General features: G+C 39.2%; 1 protein-coding gene across 2 annotated transcripts in view; it reads left to right on the top strand.

The window, feature by feature from the left end:
- Positions 1-20,642, top strand: part of sorcs3b (sortilin related VPS10 domain containing receptor 3b) — a 41,590-nt gene extending 20,948 nt beyond the window's left edge. Inside the window, exons 6-27 of one of the 2 annotated variants that reach the window (XM_071480389.1) lie at positions 273-337; positions 965-1,083; positions 2,885-2,974; positions 3,241-3,420; positions 4,072-4,218; positions 5,098-5,200; positions 5,595-5,671; positions 5,785-5,876; positions 6,703-6,810; positions 7,058-7,175; positions 7,372-7,505; positions 8,086-8,199; positions 8,780-8,951; positions 9,965-10,151; positions 10,466-10,599; positions 10,917-11,040; positions 11,350-11,462; positions 11,764-11,898; positions 12,592-12,691; positions 13,575-13,680; positions 13,789-13,949; positions 18,978-20,642. In XM_071480389.1, coding sequence (XP_071336490.1) covers positions 273-337; positions 965-1,083; positions 2,885-2,974; positions 3,241-3,420; positions 4,072-4,218; positions 5,098-5,200; positions 5,595-5,671; positions 5,785-5,876; positions 6,703-6,810; positions 7,058-7,175; positions 7,372-7,505; positions 8,086-8,199; positions 8,780-8,951; positions 9,965-10,151; positions 10,466-10,599; positions 10,917-11,040; positions 11,350-11,462; positions 11,764-11,898; positions 12,592-12,691; positions 13,575-13,680; positions 13,789-13,949; positions 18,978-19,042 — 2,644 coding nt within the window. In that variant the 3' untranslated portion in view covers positions 19,043-20,642. The other variant, XM_071480388.1, reaches the window with a different exon arrangement.
- Positions 20,643-20,849: the final 207 nt, after the last annotated feature.

Here is a 20,849-nt window from a genome sequence, read left to right as displayed (position 1 = left end):
TGTTGCCCCCTTGTTGTTTCCTATGTTGATGCTTCAGTGAATTGAGATTAATTGCTGCTGGTGCCTCAGATCCTGCACTGACTGACTTACAGGAGATATAAACATCTTGTTTTGGTGTCACAGAATAGGGAAGTCCATCTACACTGTGCTCTACTGTGATACTCACCCGGGCCTTTTTTTAGGTCTCTTCTTCTCATTCTCATTTTTCCTTTTTCTTCCCCCACCACCTCTTCCTGCTCCTCTCTATCTTCTCCTCCGCCCGCTCTTTCAAGGGCGGTAATGGGGCTGGACAAAGAATCAGATGTGGTCCACATCGAGACGCGCATCGCAAAAGGCCGTGAGTGCAGCACTCCAGTCTGCCACAGTAGCAAGACCCACAGGACCCCTTGCCTCTCATTTAGAGCGAGGTCACGGGGAAGATGAGACTCGTTCTGCTGTTCAGATTGGTCCCTGTAGGTCTAGTAAAGCAGAATAGGTGTCTCCTGACAAAAATGGAGAGTTTTAGCGAGTTGTTTGATGTTTCCTTTCCTTAATCTATCCCCTGTGTCTCATAGACAAACCTCAACTCCCCTCTTCTAAACAGCATGGCATACTCTGTTACACCAATTATAGGGTTTTCCTACATTGGAAAATATACTCATATTCCTCCCGTGGTGAGAAAATCTGTATCTGAATTAGCATACAAACTTGTTTTGTCTCACACAATAACATCCTGAACATTTTTTTAGTAATGTGACAAGCTGCAAAAGCTTCTACTGTATTAGTCTTGAATCTCAGCTCATTTGGATCACAGTGCTGTCTTGTTTTCCTGGTCTAAGATTCAACTTGTTTCAGAGCAGTGAACTTAAAGTATATTTATTATATATAGTGCCTTCTGTATAGCAGCCCCAGTGCATACAAAGTACTGTCTGAAAGTAAAGGGTTGTAATTTACTTCTGATTGATTTCCTTTTGCCTCTTTCCAGGCGCTGAGTACGTGAAGTGCAGAGCCCAACGCTGCACAGAAGGCAACAGACAGTACCTCTTCCCTGGATATGTCGACACCAACTCACTGGTTGTGCAGGATGAATATGTTTTCACACAGGTTTGCGTGATGATAGATTACTTTTCTATATTAGACTAAACTTCGCCTTCATTTTTTCACACAAAGGCTGCTGTATCCATGAACTTTGATTTTCTGTTTTTTTGTTTTTTTGTTGTTGCTGTATCTTGCATCCGATTCATGCTTTTCCATCAAAACCCATATAATGGCTTTCTCCAACACACCTGTTCCCCACTGGCCCAATGTGTGTTTTGATTAGGTTTTGTCTCGTTCATGTCAAGGCACACTCAAACAGTGTTTGAGTTTCCGCACAGACATACTCCATGCCTGAAAAATGTGTTTGCTTGCTGAGAGCACACGACAAAAGGAACTGTGAATAGACAGGTTGGTGTCCTTATTACCATTCACTCTGACTTTGACTCCAATTAGACAGTGGCAGGCAGGGTCATTATCAGAAATTTAATTTTCAAATGCCCTCAACTGTCATTGATTTCCATTCACAGCTAAGTAATTTTCTCTTTCTTGGTCAGCCTTGATGCATTTGTTCATCCTCGGTAGACTCCAGCTATGTTACAGGAAAATAGAAATAAAAGGATCGTAGTTTATTGGTGCTCTGTTTGTAGTGAATCATTCTGAGCTCTTTCATTTTGAGTAAACACCTCTAAATGTTTGCTGTTCGTTTTTAATTTATTTATTCCACAGATTTAATCTTTTGATATGATATGATGTTACAGCAGCTGTACTTCAGTGGTGACCCAGTTTCACTTTCAGCACACTTAATCCACAGACTTGATTGGAATGGCTGCGAAGTAAGAATGAAAATGTATGAAAAAAAAAAAAAAGTATCACAGCGTGATTCAGAAATGGTGATTCAATAAAATGCCCAAATTGCATTTAGCTGAGATTAGATTGACCGTCAAGGCAGAGGCAGACATGAGGAAGATGCTGGTGAAAATAACAGGACACACAGGGAGAGTGTCTGCGCTGAGCTGTGGTGGCACAGATGACTTTCTTGTGACTTTCATTGCTTGGGGCAGTTGGATTTAACTTGACAAAGAGTAATGAGGTTATCGATTGGGCTACAACGAAATAAGCAGTCTTCAACACCTCCAAAGTCTCATGGGAGAGAAGGAACGGCCAAGTGCAACATCCTCAAAAATGTGGTCTGGGAAAATGCAGCTCATTGATTTTCGATAGATTATTCCATTAGAGCCCTAATGTAGTGTGTTGGGAGACAAACACCATCCTTCTAGTTGATTAGAAAATAAGCAATCAAGTAGGGTTGCCCTGCCTGTAAGTGGATGGGAAAGTGGTAGTGCATTAAGATCTTCAAGCTGCACTGTAGATAAAGCCAACACAATCTTCTGCCTCTTAGCTTTAGACTAATTGAGATAATGATAATAATTTCTGTTGTGCTTGTAATTTTACTCTGCTTTCGACAGCGTGGAAAGCAGAGTAAAATTGCAAGCGTTTTATCGAGTCAGTCATGCGTTGTGAATTAATACACCTCCTTCAGGAAACACTTTAGCTTCATGTCCTCATTTCACAACAGTCACATTTGGGATGTTGGCAAATTCTCTCACATATTGAATGTCTTGTAAAAACCCTCCCATCTTGTTTCATTTTGTTGTTGTGTTTTTTTGTTTATTTTCCAGACAGTGTACATAGTCTTATCTATGTAGAAAAAAAAATCATCCTCTTGGCATCGGTCAAAATAGAAATATAAAAATCAAAGGCACTGATTTCCAAAAGTGAAATTCAAGGTGTTGGGTGAAGTGTCACTAAAATATGTATCTGTGGTGTGTTTAAAGAATGACAAAGCTTCTTTGATTTCATTTCCAAGGTGACCAAGTCAGGACGAGCCAGCTACTTTGTCTCCTACATGAGAGAATCCTTCAAGCAGATGAAGTTACCTAAATATTGTCTACCAAAGGTAAGCTGTCAAATAATAAAAGATGTATTATCATTAAGAAACATGATTGTTAGTTTTGTTTTGGAACAGTTTTGTTTCGTTTTTTTGGGAGAACACAAGTCATGCAACAGTGTTCTCTTGTGGAGAAATGCCACTTTATTAAAAGCTCCTCAACACTACATGGCCTCTTTTACATATGCTTTATGTTTGCTGGCTTGCATCTGTCCTTCCCACCTATTCTCTCTTTCCATCCGCCTCCCTCTCCTCTCACCCATACCCTCCAACAGGACATGCATATCATCAGTACAGATGAGAAGCAGGTCTTTGCTGCCGTCCAGGAGTGGAATCAGAACAATACTTACAGCCTGTATATCTCAGACTCCCCCGGGGTCTACTTTACCCTTTCATTAGAGAATCTGAGAACCAACCGAGGACCTGCCGGTAACCTACTGGTGGACTTTTATAAGGTGTGTAGTCAGTCTTGTTCATGGGCTGCTGCTTCTGTCACAGCTCAGCTAATTCCCTTTTCAGTTACAATATAATACATCAAGTAGAAAACCTCTGTTAATTAACTAAATTGTGATTATAATTAAAGTAGCAATTATTTTCATTATTGATTAAGCCATTCATTGTTTTGTCCATAAAAAATTAGCAAACTGTGAAAAATGGCCTTAATATTTTTCATCTGACATTTTTAAATTGCTCACTTTGTCTGACCAACAGTGTAAAATAGATATTCATTTTAAAATTATATAAAGAAAGCAAACCATTTTTGCTTGAACTGCCTTGAACACAGTGATAGAGAGTAACCAAGTACATGTAGTGTTCTGTACTTCAGTGTAATTTTGAGGTACTTTAGCATTTCCATTTTATTTTTTATACATCTTATAAATATTATTATATTCATAAGATGAATAATATGATGTGTTGTTGTAGATTAAACTACCCCTGTGTATATGAAGTGGTTAAATTTGCTCCACAACAACCAGCTACAACATTAGCTGCTTACATGTTAACGCATCAATCATAATGAACCAACACAAGAACAACAATAACACTGACAGAGGCCTTTCTGTGTTATTCATACTTTTACTTTTCATCTCTGTTTTCCTTCGTAGGTTGAGGGGATTAATGGCATGTATCTCGCCAACAAACTGGTGGATAATCACATCAAGACTTTTATCACCTACAACAAGGGACAAACATGGGCCCTTCTGCCGGCTCCTGCAGCTGATGTGGCTGGAAATAACCTTCACTGCATTCTGGTGAGCTTGAGCCTTTGGGCAAGAGTGAATGAATGCTCTTTTTCATGCGAAATGAAGCTTATGACATATATCATTCATCAAATGTTTCAACCTCATCAGCTGTGCTTTGGATGCTCTTTGATTCGGAGCCACAGATGCACAGGGCCAGGTGCCAGCGTCAGCATCAGCTCGCCTTTTTAGCCTCCTAAATGGCTGAGGGGATGCTTGGCTGGAATATTCGTATTATCGTGTAAGGCGCGGTGTCATCGCGTTTAGTTTCAGGGGTCCAGACTTTCCATTAACCTCTGTGATTTCAATTTATTACCTGTAGTCACACTGGACTAATGAATATTAGATTACACAGAATTACAATTATGTGGCCGTGTTGTTATTCAGCAGGTATGATATTCACCTAATCAGTCAGTGCGTTCTTTAGAGTCTGTTTGAAATAATGTATATTGTTAAGCTAATAGCAGGTTATAATCTCCCACTGTGTCACACAGGTGACCATTCTGCTCTTGCCTGCTGTGTGACCCCCCCCCTGCTCCAGCCTCAGCTGTCTGAAAAGCCTTATTGATGTTTTTCACTGTGCGTTAGTCTGAGAGATGAATGAAATAATTTGAATCAATTTTGTCAGTTTTATCAGTGCATCTTGGGGAATTTTAATTACATGCCTTGTTTGCTTTAGAATGAAACAATTCAAATGCCCTTTGTGTCCTCTCAGCCATTTCCTTTCTTGGCAGAGTAGATGAAAGAAATCTTTGTTTTATAAATGTTAGCACTTTTCTCTCAATGGGAAGAATAGTCTGAAGGCGAAGCTAATTATAATTGCCTCCGTGAAGATCTGTCTGATACGTAGTGTCTCAACCTGTGCTGTGCTGGAATCCGTTTTGTTGACAGCCATTTTGTTCGCTGCATCTTCATCTGGAGATGACGGAGAATCCCTACACATCTGGACCCATCACCAGCAAAAAGTCTGTACCAGGAATCATCGTTGCTACAGGTAGGGGTTACCTAAAGGTCACCCTCTGATCACGTGAGACTCGAGACAGAAATGGTGAGACAAATTTTTCATCACTAAAGGAATTCCTAGTTGCTCAGGTAAATGCACTGTAGCAGGGCGTCCACAAACACTAATCACACAGTGCCCTCTTTCTGTCACTGAAATCAGACACTGAAGCTTCAGCTCCTAAATCTCATATTTTGGGCGAGATGATCAGATTGCAGTAAGTCATAAATGTGTCCTCCTGTGGAGAATGAGGGCATACACAGATTCACCAAATAACTCTCTAACGATTTTTTTTATCAGGTGATTCTGTAGACAGCGTAAGTGTGTTGTGGAGACTTTGCTATGTAAATACACAGGGAGTGAAAATTATTCATGTTTTTGTAACCAGGGAATATTGGAACAGAGCTGTCCTCCACCAACCTTGGGATGTTTATAACATCTGATGCAGGAAATAGCTGGAGACAGGTGAGACAACACATCGCACGTGTTTACCTTAAACAGAGGATGTATTCATTTTGAAAGTGTGTTGTGATAAACGCCCCCCCCCCCCCCCCCCCCTCCACTGTGCATCAATACAGATTTTTGATGAAGAGCACAACATTTGGTTCCTTGACAATGGAGGGGCTCTGCTGGCAGTCCTACATGCAGCGACGCAGATACGACACTTATGGTAGGTGTAGTTACTCCACCACAATAGCTGACATCATAATTACTGTAGGTAGTAACTGTAGGTGCCAGAGTTGTGGTGGTAAATTACCTGGGTATCATTTCATTTTTTTCTGTGTGGGGGATTTGATGCAGCATATGATTATATTTAATGTTTTTGAAATGCTGATGGGCCAAGTTTGCATGATTATTGTATCGGCTCCGCTGCTTCAAAACAGAGCCTGAATCATTTCCAACAGAGGAGAGTCTGTTATAGCTTTGTACTCTTGGTTGGATATGATGGTTTGAGTGCTTTTATGTAAATGAGAAGTAGAGCAGGGTGGAAATATGAGACTGAGGATGCCCTCATAACTCCCTCATATCGTGGGAGCTTTGTAACACTATCTACTTTGATGTCCCTGCACGCCACAGCCCTGTCAGAAGTGATTAAGCTCTGAGAAAGGTGATTTGAACCCCCCCCCAAATCTATGTCTAATGTTAGAACCAGAGTCATATCTCTCTTCTCTGTTGTGTTGTCACCTTCAAAAATTTACCTGGTCCGAGGAACATTTGTTCTTTTGTGCAGACTGTTGTCGAGATAATTTTTCACATTGAAGAGAATCCAAGGCGCTTCATTTTTCAACCGCGGCAAAAGCTAAATAACCTGAAATCTTTTCTTTTTACCTTGTTTGTCACTGCTTCACTTATTTGCTTGTGTTGTATGTTGTTGTACACATAGGGGGGAAAAAAATATTTAACCACAACAAACAGATAAACATGCATTGACAGATTTTCCTGCATTGACAGCTGTTGTTGTCTTTTTTAATTTTTTTTTTAAATTTTTTATGCAGGATCAGTCTTGATGAAGGAAAGAAATGGGACCGTCACAGTTTTTCCTCGGCACCTCTGTATGTGGATGGGGTTTTAATGGAGCCAGAATCTGACAATCACATTATCACGTAAGCAGAGACCCAAAAATCCTGGAGGAATAAGACAAATATCAGGCTTGAGGAATTAGCTTCTGTGGTGATGTAAACAAAGACAGGTCCATTTGATTCTCCCCGGTGACTAAAACCTTTCGTCTCAGGGAACATTATCTCGCCTGTCAGACTTCAGACTTGCAGGTGCTCTTGTTGTGCCATCAAATCTGAAACCTGTACATCTGCATCTCATCTGAAATTTGCATTCTGGTGAATCATCTTCCAGTTTCTTTGGACACTTCAGCCATCGGTCCGAGTGGCAGCTGATCAAGATCGATTACAAGGGCCTCTTCAGCAGGAGGTGCATGGAGGGAGATTATCAGACATGGCACCTGCACAACAAGGTAACGGCGATATCAAACATTACTGATTTATCGTGAGCTTCAAGAGATGCATGCTTGTCTGGTGTCACTGTAAACAAAGTACACTCGCTTAATGCATGAACATGAATTTTTCTCTCTGTTTTCTCTTTTCTGTCTCTCTTTTGAGTTTCTTTCAGTCGTGTGAAAAAATCAGATCATCTCTCTCTTTGTTTGATAGGGAGAGCTGTGTGTGATGGGCGAGAAGCAGATCTTTATGAAGCGCAGGCCAGGCAACCGTTGCATGCTGGTCCAGGACTATTCCAGGATCTATTCCTCAGAGCCGTGCCTCTGCACAACCTATGATTTTGAATGGTAATGACTTCCTGGTCTCAGCTTTCCCAACTGGGACGAAACTGTAACTCAGACTTTTGTCCTCAGTGATCCTTCATTTCTTTGATTACATGTTTACAAAACAGCCCCTCTCTTTTGAACATCTAATTCAATTGTACTTCATTAACAGCTGCTTGTAGACATTTGTAATCAAAAACAGAAGTATCAGTTTGCTGAACTTCATATGCCTTAATATCCATCTTACATTGCATATTTACTGGATAACCAATATGACTCTGTTCATTGAATCTAATTATAGTTTGGAAATTGTACATGGAAGTTAGGAACTTTTCATTGTGCTACTGTAATTTGCATAATGTCAAGTGACTTCTTAGAATTCAATTAATAATGAATCACTAAATGAATTTTAAATATCCGTTATCCATCTGTCTGAAATTCTGTTTGATCCTGCTTGTCTGACAATCATGTCTGTAGTTATGGTCTTAAAATATTCCATGAATCTCCAACTGCGAAGCATTTGCCCCACTACAAAAGCTTGTAGAAGCTAGATTATTTGAGTAGCAGTGTTTATCATTTTATGAAGTGTCGTGTTTTTTGGCAGTGATTATGGGTGGGAGCGCCAGGCGGATGGGAAGTGCTCCCCTGCTTTTTGGTTTAATCCAAATGGTGCAGCTAAAAGCTGTAGCACCAGCCAAAGCTTCCTTAACAGCACAGGGTAAGTGGCCCCCAATGTTCAACCCATCATGAAATAATATTACTCCATTCCAGCTGGTCTGTCATGTTGTTTACAACACAAACAGAAAATAATGGTTCAGAAAGAAAACGGCGCTGAATATAGCTGAGAAATGTTGTGTCCTAATTCCATAATACATAATATTGCCAAGCAGGTGTTGAGTATGCAGTGTGTTCACATTTGAAAAGTAACACAATTAAGAATACCCAAAGTGACTAGAGTGCATACTAAGTCTGTGTGCCGCTGATGGAAGCTATTGTCCTACAAATAATTGCAAAGATGCAACTGAGGAGCTGCACAGACATGGATAAATTAAAATAGATTCTAGCTGGTGGAGAAATTGCTCCAGGAACATAAAAGAAACAACGTATTTTTGTAGTCTTTTTCTGAACTTAAATCAGACAGTAGCTTTCCACAGCTGCCGTTTGATTGATGTCCATTGATGCAATTTTTGTATACTCTGAACACTGGTATATAGTACATACTGTGTGATATTAGTATGTAACATGGACCTGCAACACAACACTTATCTCTGATTTAAAAAAAAAAAAAACTTTCAAAGGTATCGGAAGGTTTTGTCCAATAACTGTAAGGAGGCAGGGAGGAACGTGTACTCGCCCAGGAGGCAGGCTTGTCGTCCCAGACCACCCCGAGGCCTCCGGCTCTCGACCAGTCACGGAGAGCTCAGCGCCACTGTTGGAAGTAACGTCACTTTCATGGTCTACCTCGATGATGTGAGTTATATCACTTAATTAATGCTCATTGTCGTGTTATGTCGTGTCCAATATTTGTCAAGATGATTCACACAAAGCCATGGTAGCATTTGGATACATCGTCTGGGAACTATGAGTGTCTTTGCAGGATTTCATGGAAATCCATCCAATATTTGTTCCGATATTTCAGCTGCAGACACTGTGATCCCTAGAGCCACAGCTAAAAAGACATTTCCCCACTTACCTCTAGTGTAGCCAGATAGTTTTGTTTTTATTTGCCTAGGTTTTGAGATATCACTGAGATTTCTGCCTCCAGCTCAGTACTGTGGGGGTGAATTGAATTTTGTTTGTAGTGAATTTGAAAAAAAAGATCAATGTCCTTATTAACTCTGGATAATCCTCTGATCTCACTGTGAACTGTTTATATTGGAACTACTTACTTCTGAAAAATAGACTAAATAAACCTGTTCTGTGGATTACCCGGAGTAACAGGGACACCGATACTGATTCTGGAAAGACAAGTTGTTGTTGATTTGTTAAATGTAATTTTTCATTGCTGTGAGTGCTACAAATGAAGCCTCCCTAACCTGTTATATTAGTGTTGCAGCCAAAATCTCACAGAACAGATATCTCAAAACAAGAATGAGTAAATAAAATCAAAGCTATCTGCCTGACTAGATGCCACAGGGGGTTTGTATAAAATATATTTTTTCTCTCATTTGGGTGAAAAACATTTGAATGATGAGAATATGTCTGTTTGTTTTGGATGATTTTATCAGTTTGCAAGATGGCAGATAAAAAAAAAAAATCTGTCTTTTTTTCATGACCTCTTTTACCTCTGTAGCTCTCTTTACTTTTCCTTGTCTTTTCTCAGTTGAATTTCTGTCTCCTTCCATTCAGAATCACCTACAAAGTGTTTGTGACACAGCCCAAGCACTTGAGTAGTGTGCTGTGCTTACTTTGCTTGTGTTTGGTCTAAAGTATCCCGACCTAAGCCGTGGTGACAGATGCCATGTCTTACTGTCCATCCACAGGGAGACTCGCTGAGGACCAGCATCCAGCTAGACTTTGGGGACGGAATCAAGATCACATACGCTAACCTGAGCAGGACTGATGATGGCATCATGCACATCTACAGAACCACTGGGATTTACCGAGTGACAGCTTCAGCTGAGAACAGCCAGGGATCTGACAGCAGCACACTGTTTTTACACATCACCAGTATGTGTATAAGAAATGTCATTACTCATTCCCGCGGCAGTGCATATAGCATGAACACTTTCTCTTTTCATGGATAGTCACGTTCCCAGTCTGCAGAATTTCATTTCAGTCATGGTTGCATTACGTTTATGCATTTTAGCTTTTGGAAAATGCAAAAGCACACACCTGGAGCTAAATGCACATGAGCTGTGATCACAATAATATTCAGAGTTTGCTGAATTTGTGTGTGCTTTGTGTGTGCGTGTGTGTGCATTTATTTGTATGCACACGTGTGTGCATGCATATATGGATGGATGTGTGCGTTGCTGCCTCAGGTCCTGTGGAGCGTGTATATCTCTCCGCTCCTATTGTAGCCATCAGGGGGAAGGAGGCCAATCTGACTGCGGTGGTTTGGCCGAGTCACACCAGAACATTGACCTTCTTCTGGTGGTTTGACAACAGCTCCGAGGTGAGAGGCTTCTCCTCCTCCCACTATTGTTCCACACACACTTTTTGCCCCGTTTGCTGCTGTCTTTTCTGTTCTCCAGCTCCTTTCTAGACGTCCTTGTGTTGGTGTAAATCTGCAGGGTTTTCACACTAATCATGAGAATATAACTGCATGTCCTGGAGGATCCAGCTATTTATTTATCACGTTGATCGCGCTTACTGCAGCCTCCCCTCATTATACAGTATGTTAAGGGCTGCATGTACATAGTATTCTATATGTAGCTGAGCAGATGCAGGATTTTCTGTTCAATTCTCTGTGTTTTTCCTTTTGAAATCCAGCCCATTATAACCTTGGAAGGAAGCATCTCGTACACGTTTCAGAGAGAGGGGAAAAACAAGGTCACGGTCCAGGTTGCTTCAGGGAGCACTGTAATGCAGGATTCAAAAGTTATAACTGTTAAAGGTGAGTGGGGGAGACAGTCTTCAACACACTTTAATTGGTGCGATGCATGTTACATGAATATGCAATGCGCTATCTCTGTAGTATGATACCTCTCGGTCCACGCTGCAAGTGGCGCCACGTTGATGCCAACGTGGACTTACCTAATGAATAAAATGTCACAGTAAACGAACATGAAATCTTGAGGAGCAATTAACTTCAAGGCATATGTTTGCCAAATGAAAAAAGACAAAACTGCACATCAGATTAATCAGAAACTAAACCAGAAGTAGCATTCATATTCTAACAGACATCACTTCACCTTTTTTCCAGAGTTCTTCAGGTCGCTGCTGTTGTCGTTCTCGCCGGCGCTTGACGAGCACAATCCTGACATCCCCGAGTGGAGGGAGGACATAGGCCGTGTGGTGCGGACAGCTCTGTCACAGGTACATCAAGTCCCTATTGCTCTGAGATCTTTCCTGGAGCCAACATCATCTACCAGTGGCTTTCAGGGTCATTACTATTTTATACCTGTGTAGTATTGATACAGCAGCCGGGACGTTTTATATGGTCCATGTGAGAGATTTGTTCTTTTTATAGTTTACCTCTGACGGCAGTGTGAACTTGAAGTGAAGCTGATGTAGAAATGTTAGCCATGGGACGGGATCGGTTTTGTCTTCATTATCCAGAGTTTGGAGGCTGGAACTTTAATCTCTGTCCACAACCTGCCTGTTGTGTTGTCTGCAGGTGTCTGGGGTTCCTGGAGATCAGTTGCTGGTGTCTCTGTACCCGGGACTTCCAACTACAGCAGAGCTCTTCATCCTGCCTGATGAACATACATCAAGTGAGCACAAGAGAGGGAGTGAGGAGGCTCTAGAGACGGTAAGAACCATGAAATCTGGAAATATTGGGTCAGTTATCATGTTAACTTTTATTACAGAGCTGTCTCACTTCTACTGATATGACACATTCAGTAATATAATATGATTAGGCATGAAAAGAATATATGAAGGCTGTTGCCAAAACATATCCAACAGTTAATATTGAGTTTCACTACTTTTATGTGTATTTTCATACCTGCTGCTATGTAAAGGAACCAACAAACCAAAAAGTGCTTAAAGAAACAGTTCAACTTTCCTTTATTCACTTTTTAGTCAAGAGTTGTGAGAGTTAAATGTAAAGCTTTAAAGCTCACTAAAGACATAAAGACAATTAATCAACACATTTGATCTCATGTATTTATTCTCCACACAGTACAAATGTAGAAATGACAAGTTGGTCTGCTGTAATGTGTTAATGAGTCAGATTTTGGTTGGTAGAGGAATTTTTGAACTATGGAGAGAGCCAGGCTGGATGTTTCTCCCTGCTCCATGCACAGACAATAGAGTGGTGTCAAATGTTCCCATCTAACTCCTGAAAGAAACATATTTCTTGACCTATTTTAAATTGCCAGTTCATTTAAAGTAAAAGGGCATTGTGATATTTGATCTGGGAGAGATTAGTTTTTTATTTATTGCAGCACATTTCATAGCGTTTTTGTTTGTTTTCTGTGTTTTTGTTAACTGCCTAAAACAGATATCAGATATATTTGTCACTGCCCTGAACCAAGGCCTGATCCAGTTTGAGCTGAAAGCTGATACTCGCATTATTGTGTACATGACTCAGCAAACTCTGGGTAAGTTTCTTTGTATCCTTATCTCATGCTTTCTGCACACTGGAAGCAGTGTAACTGTTACTTTTAAAAACCTTTCACAGGTGCGTAAAAACAAAGCGTCCAAAAATGCCTCAGGCTTAATTTATGCCATTTTAGCTCATTACGTCCACACAGCTACAGTGCATGTGTCCTGCTCACCGATGCGCAAAAAGATAAGTCGGATAGCTTCCTGTGGATGATCATTGAGTACTACTCAAACTGTGAAAACAAGACAAAACCAACTGTAATTCCTTCGTGAGATCCATCTGATACTGTATATCACACGATTTAAATATCCTTCACAGTGCATCAGTTTTGCACCTGAGGCTATGAGAGAGTAGTTCTCTTCGAAATCAGCCGATCAATGACATGATTGACAAAGAAGGCATTTGGTATGCACTGAGGAAATCGGCAGGGTCACTGGGTCATTAGCATATCGCAAAAACGTGTCGATCAGCGCTGCGTGGCTTTACCCTTTTCATCCACCAGCGGATCTGTCTTCATTTGTGTCTGCATACAAAGGTCTGGGTTGCCTTTAAAATGATCCAGAAAGGTCGTAGACTTCATAGGCTTCTCTCTGAAGGAGAGAAACATGGGCGACGAGGGGAAATACTTTGAATATTGCATCTCAGCATTTAAAAAGCCATGACTATGCATATGTTACCTGCATGACGGAGCCTAGGGAGAGGCACTGTACCTCCTAAAGGTTCCTTTTAATACCCCAAGGGGATAACATGTAGAAAGCAGCTCTGTGCCTGCAGTGGTAACATGACATGGGGTAATAAAAGTAATCTACTTGAAATAAGACATGGCTTAGGAAAAAACAGAAACACTGTGACACTCAATTGACGTGCTTGCCTTTCAGCACCCCTTGTGGATTCAAACTCCATCCACAGTGGGTCGGCCATGCTGATGCTGCTCACTGTGGTGTTTGTCGGTTTAGCTGCATTCTTCATCTACAAGTTCAAAAGGTGTGCACACTCAGATTGTATTAAATTCAGCTATAAATCTGAAAAACGAATCACTTACATCATTGGTGAAAACCATACTTAGTTGCTCTCCTATCTCCTTGTGTTTAGGAAAATCCCCTGGATCCATGTTCAGACTGAGGACAGACATGAGAAAGAACCGGAAGTGATCAGCACAGTCGGTCAGAACGACAACATGTCCAAGGTGAAGCTCAGTGAGTTTCCCTCTCCAAAAGAACTCATGGCAAAGGACCTGGAGGCCAGGAGCAGAGGTACACCAGCTACACATTTACCACTACTTCTACTACAGTATACTAAGCAGTGGTGTAAGAAGTATTAAGATCTTTTACTTAACTTAAAGGAGCAATATAAAATTTAAAAATTATCTTACATGTTGAAGTAAAAAGGTAGAAAAGTAAAAATAGGCTACTCACTAATCACGTAGGATTTTAGATACAGTAGGGAAGAAAACATACAATATTACTTTATGAAATGTACTGGTAGTAAAGTTGCATAAAATAAAAATACTTAATTAAAGTAGTAGTCCTGCTCTTAAGTGTTGGCACCCCTGAATTTCCACTACATAATTCAGAATATCTTTAGAAATAAATGCAAATGAACCAATTTTGTACAACCCAGAATATTTTAATAAAATAACCAAGGTTACTGAACAAAAGTAAGAACAAAACTTGCATAATAGCGAAATTATAAAAACAAAAATGTACCCCAGGCACTATTATGGAAGCCTTTAAAAGCCTTTTAAATTTAAATTTGTTTCTCAAACAAAATAAAACACAAATAAGACTCGCTTGTGCTCAATTTTCAGTGTTCACATGATCTGAATTAACCAATGAATGATGGTTTTACTGGATACAAAAAGGGACTGATTGCTTCCAGTTTATTTTTTACAATCGCAAAGATGAGGGAACATCAGGTATGCTATTATCAAAAAACAATTTGTGCTGTAAGTTTCACAGTCATAAAACTGTTGAGACGCTTCCAGGATGTGGTGCTGAGTAGAAACTCAAGGAGAGAAGTCTGCGAAGGTCAGTGCTGATTGTGGAAAAAACATCTAAAGTGCTTCAGGCTGACCTGGATCAATCTGGACTGGTAGTTACAGGTGGAACCATACACAGCACACTATACTAAGTGGGGCTCCATGGGCAAAGGCCGAAGAGGACACCACTATTGAAAGAAAAGCAAACAAAGGCAAAACTAATCTTTGCTAAAACTTTTGAAGATAAAGTCTGAAACCTCAGTAATAGGCAATGAAATGAAGCCCATAAGGAAAAGAACGCCCTGCCTACAGTAAAACCTGTCAGGGGCTCTATCTTGCTGTGGGGCTGCTTTGTTGCCTCTGGTGCTGGAGACACTGAATTTATCAAAGGAATGATGAAATCAGAAGATTACCAAGACATTTAGAGCTAACCCAGTGTCAGAAAATTCGGTTTGAGGCGAAGGTCTGGTCTTTTAGCAGCGCAACAACCAAAAGCTGACGTCCAGCAGCACCAAAGAATTGTTGAAAAGGAAAAGGTGGACTGTTTCAAACTGGCCAGCAATGAGTCCTGACCTGAGTCCCATTGAAAACCTGTTAAATGGCGCTAAAATCTGCCGCTGAAAAAAGAACTTAGAAAGAATTTGAACATATAGCAATGGAAGAGTGGCAGAAACTGTCAGCAGACAGGTGAGAGAAGCTTTGAGACGGCCACAAGAAGCGTTTAGAGGCTGTCATTGTTGCCAAAGGTTCCACAGCCAAAATATAAGTGAGGGGCGCCAATAATTGTGTCTGGTATACATTTTGTGTTTGAATTATTTCACTATTAAGTTTTCTTTTGTTTAGTAACCTTAGTAACATTTTTTTTTTAAATTTGTTAATTTGCATTTATTTTCTGAAGATATTCTCATTGATGTACTTGAAAGTCTGGACTGCCAATAATTTAATAATAATAATTTGACAGCTGTTATTCAGTTTTTTTATGTTCAGACTAAATTAAATACAGTATTTATATCTGTGCCCTACTCAGACACAGTGATACAGGATTTAAGGGATGACTATCTCTCCAGGAGACTGATACTGATTAACATTTTATTGCCCTAAAAACACACCACTGAGCATCTGTTTTGAATGTAGTCGAACTGTATTTGGTGTAGATGCAAAAACACAACTTTGTTTCAGTCTGATTTAAATGGCCCTTGTATGAGCTGCTGGAGCGTCTTTGCCAGTTCAGCATGTCACATTTGTGCAAACTGCACACCACACGCACAACTTCAGTGTCTGCACAGTTACCAGATATCACAATGACAAGCTAACTTTTTGATTGCTATGCTTGACATCTACTGTGGTGTCTTTTAGATGAGAACTATTTGGTCCCTGCAGACAGAGTGGATTATTTGACAAAATAAGCATTGCAGTGCTCCTGACACAGACATGTGGGCTGCAGGCCTTTTTTCTGGTCACTCAGCACTTTGGCTATTTCTCATTTCTCAGCTGTTTCTAGCTTTCCAAGTCCTTGCTGATCTGAAACAAATTAACTCATTTTTAGTCGCTTTCAGAAGTGTTTATTTACAAAAGGGCAGCACAGCATGGGACCTTTGATGTAGGGCTCGCTAGATTAAATGAATTTACAACTTGCTGTTTAAAGATTTCATCAATACTCTGAAGCTTGGCTTGAGTCTCATGCAGCCTGATTTTGGCCTGGACACAATTGTTCCCACAAAGCTTCAATCCATTTCACTTCAATCCATTCAGTATAGGGTAATATCTAAAGCCATCGTCTGCTTTCAGATGAGCTCACTGGTGCAGATCACTGTCCACTCACTATAGGATTAATGATAATCATTCATCTTTCTTGGATATTGCAGTTATTGGTTTAGCTGCAGTATTTCTCACTATTGCATTGGGACTACTCACTAGAAATGTACATGTAACTGTATTTAAAATGTGCCTTGTCTAAACACAACATTCCTCTGAAATATATATTGGGAAGTATTGAATTTTCCATCCCCTGGAAGGTAGGTCATGCTCCAGCCAGTGGGAAACACGCCCTCTACCAGAGGAAAAAACATTACCCAGTTCTGATTTAATTAATGTTTGGGTTCAGTGATTTTTTATGTGCTCTAATAAATGGCTTTACAAAGCTCTAATAAGAAGGATCTGCTAGTCCTAGATAATCACAGTGCAGCTTAAAGCTATGAGGTAAAATCAGCCAAAATTCATAAAGGTTAAAATGAAGATTTGAACATTTCAAGCAGGGTTTGACAGATCAAAATTAAAATTGTAAGTAATTCAAGTTTAGTTTAGGAATTTAATATGATTTATGTTAATACCAATCAGCTCTGAATGATTAACATGACATCTCACATGAGCTCATGTTTCATAATGAGTAGGCATTTGCAGTTCAGCTGAAATCAGAATGAATTAAGCTGTGAAAGAGATTCAGGATTGTTCTGTATGATGCATTGCAGCAGGCAGGAGGTCTTCAAAACAGGTTTACCTTGAAATGAAATCAAGTCTGGATTTCTTAATACGAGATACACAAATAACTGAAGGAAAGTATGGGGTTACTTAAAAAAAAAAAGTTCTCTGATTAACATGAATCAGTCTCTTACAGCACTTACACTTAACGTGGGAGTAAAAAGATGTGTGAGAAATAAAACTCATTTATTAAGCGAGTCACTTCTACTTACTGTGTACGAATATAACCTTAAGAATAGCCCTTGAATTAACAGCCAATCAGAGACAAAGATTTATCCCACATCTTCTTAGTTTTTTCATCTTTTACAAAGTCCTCACATCTTATTCAGCGACAGTTATTCTGCCAAAAAAAACTGTTGTAATTCACATTTTTATTTGTGTAAAATCCTTGCAGCCATTGTAATTATTTTTTTAAATAATAGTAATGTAACAAACAACAATGTTACTGTGAAAGGCGTCATGAACCTTACAGAGTGGTCTATTGAGTGGTCTATTGAGTCTCAGCTGTTTTACTGTTTTTGGTCTCACAGTGTTGTTTTCAGCTGCAACAGGCATCTATCTGTATTCAGTGAAATAACTGTACCAACCCACTGTACACTACCTGCTCAGCAAACAGCAGACGGTCACATTTAGGGACTATCTGCTGAACATAGTGGATAATTTAGCAGCTGCCTAATGCCAAATGCCTGATATTTCCCTCAGGCATTGGTGGAGAACAAAAACAGAGTTTAAAAATTGGATATTGGATTTAAATTCATCAGATGCCCAAACACAACCTCAAATAAATGAATGTTATTAAAATGAAATGACAAATGCTGCAACCTATTTCCAAAAAAAAAAAAAAAAAAAAATCAGTTATTGCAGATTTAATAGATCCAGTGGGAATTAACATATGAAATCTAATATACATATAAATATATAAATTAGGATGAAATAATAGGAAATTAGCTGAAATGGAAACAAAAAGAAAACCAAACTGGAAGAGAAGAGAATTTCTGCTGCTGGTAAGGTACAGTAGAGAAATCATTTTGTACAGCCAGTCTGCAAGCATGTGTCAGAGCGTCTCTGTACTGCAGCCATCTAATATCTACTTTTAGCCAACTTTAAGAGCATTTTCAGATCATAAGAAATCTGATTAGGAGCATTTATTCTTAATTTTAAACTTTATCTTATCTTTTACTTTTTCAAATTGTGATTTTGATACAGACTACATAAATTTTACTCTTAAAATATGCTCCATATAAAAGCTATTTAAATCTCATAAATCATATTTTCTTGAGCAAATCTGAACTGACAGCCAGAGTTTTACCTTGATAAATTTACTGCCAGGTTATTAGTTATATCAGCGAACATGAAATTAGCTTCATGCAGCTTCATACAAATCACTGAATTTAAACCACTGACACAGTTGAGAGATAAAAGTCCCACCTTTGAAAAAGCCAGTGTCTGCATAATCTGAACGACCCTACTTGTCAACAGGATCCCATCTAATCAGCTCTCCATCACCAGCCCAGCCCTGCTCGTGCAGCCCATGTTCCTTTTGTTGAGACAACAGGGGGGTTTTCAAACTAAATGCCCGGGTGATGAATTTATAATGAAGTGTAAAAGCATGTGCAAACCATCTGATGTTCATGTAAAAAAGATTAAACTGTGAGTTGTTTGGTTGATGCTTAAAAGCCATTATTACTTAATCCCTACATCAGTGTCATGTAGATAAAGCCAAAAAAAATCACAGATAACCGCAGCCTGTGATGTGCATGTGAAGTCAAAGCAGCTGACTGTCCCCGCATTTAGTCTGTTTTATCATTTGTTTGCATGTTTCCAGGAGGCATTGGAAGAAATATGGAGAGAATTGTTACAAGGGAATTTCCAAACTGTACTAATGTCTAAGACATACGCTCTGTTACTGAGTAAGTACAGATTGTTGTGTTACAGTTGTGCTGAAATTGTTTGCATTGTTTTTACTTGTTTATTTATTTCATGCTGATAGCTGCTATTGTTCAAAGTCATGTTTTTAACTCACATGGATAGAGTAAGTATCTAGTTTACAATACTTGATGAAGATCAGTGCACCAAGCCAGACTCTGGGGCCTCTAGTTGGAGGGCGGTGAATTGCTACAGTACCCGGCACAAAACGTCCAATTAGCATGAGGAATCCTTTGCTCTTTACCACCACCATGGATGTGACATTACTGATTTGGGTATGTTATGGCCATTTTTTTTTCTCCCTGTGACATCAACATGGTTCTTTATTAGGATAATATACAGAGAGGAGGCACAGACTGAGTCACTGAAATAAAATACCTCAAAAGCCTTGACATTGTGCTACCGTAAGAACCAGACTGTGAAAAATATTGATATAAGGTAGATGAGAAAACAGTGCAAGAGAAAGAATATATAGGTTTGATAATGTCACTTTAAATTCAGCATTGGATTTCATGAGTCACTTTACAGACATTTAGACCCTCAAGGCATTATTATATTACCTAGGACTTAATAGGGTAAACTAATTTATTGCAATAAAAATGTTGTTGAAATCCCACACTACTTGTTCATGTTTCCCTCTGTCTCACAAACTGAACCAAGAGGCTATAAGATTAGTCAAGTGTAACCTTTCACGTTGTTGTTTTTTTGATAGTTTTATCTCTTTCCTTTACATCCTGAATGAATAATAAAACCCAAAATGACAGAAGTTGTCAGTGACGGCAGGAAAAACGTTGCTCTGACTTCATATGACAGTAATATAACTAATAGGTCATTTTAGCTTTAGTTATCATCTTGATATGACATTTAATGCTTCTGAATAAACACTGTCATTTACCGCCCTATAACTAGAGGTGTTTGATTTGTAAATATAATGAATATATATAAAAATGTGAAAATCTGACTGTGGTGAATGCTTCCAAGAAAGAAATGTGTCGTTGGTTTTGCTCTGTAAGATGACATGGTGCTTTCAATGACTGTCTCTCACATGATGGCTCGCAGCAAATCCTTGATTTATGACGATGGAAGTCTGGCCTTAGAAGTGGAAAATACAGACAACTTGTATATAGAATAAGATGGAATGTAAATCTATACAGTAGCTTCATCCTACTTTATTGTAAACAGGAAGTAGTATGTTTCCATGAGCTTCAGTCTCACAGCAAGCTGTATGTCCTCTTTCTTTCTTTATTTGATTTTTTTTACAGTGGCATGCCCTAATTATCTGTGATAAAAAAAGACTTAAGGCTATATTAGGGTGAGCAAGTACTGTATATGTATATATATATCTCTCTCATGGTGATTTTAAAGTTTACTTGACACATTAAACAAATTATTAAACACGCTGTCTAATAGTCTAGTTGTGCAATTGCCCAAAAGTTGTGCATGATCTGATCTACTGTTGCTTTTTGTCCATGATATAAAAATCGTCTTGTTTTGAATCATATTTCTTACTGTGAACAAATTGCCATTTTGAAATTGTTCAAAATAAATGTATTTTTTTATGGAATTATGTTTTTCTATTACGTATGCACCGACAGTATGTGTTCTAAAGGAATATGTAAGATTTTAATATGGTTTACACTATTTTTTCCCCCCCTATAGCATAAGGATGGCAAGACAGACTTTTCGGCTGTCAGTGAATGAGAAATGACCATGTTGTCATGACCATAAACCTGAAGCTCTGTTTTTACGACATAGCCACAGTCTTATCTGA

Source organism: Trachinotus anak, unplaced genomic scaffold, assembly GCF_046630095.1.
Source record: "Trachinotus anak isolate AG129_WGS33_773 ecotype Australia unplaced genomic scaffold, CSIRO_AGI_Tana_v1 ptg000007l, whole genome shotgun sequence".
Taxonomy (NCBI): Eukaryota; Metazoa; Chordata; class Actinopteri; order Carangiformes; family Carangidae; genus Trachinotus; species Trachinotus anak.
This window is presented reverse-complemented; position numbering and strand designations above follow the sequence as displayed.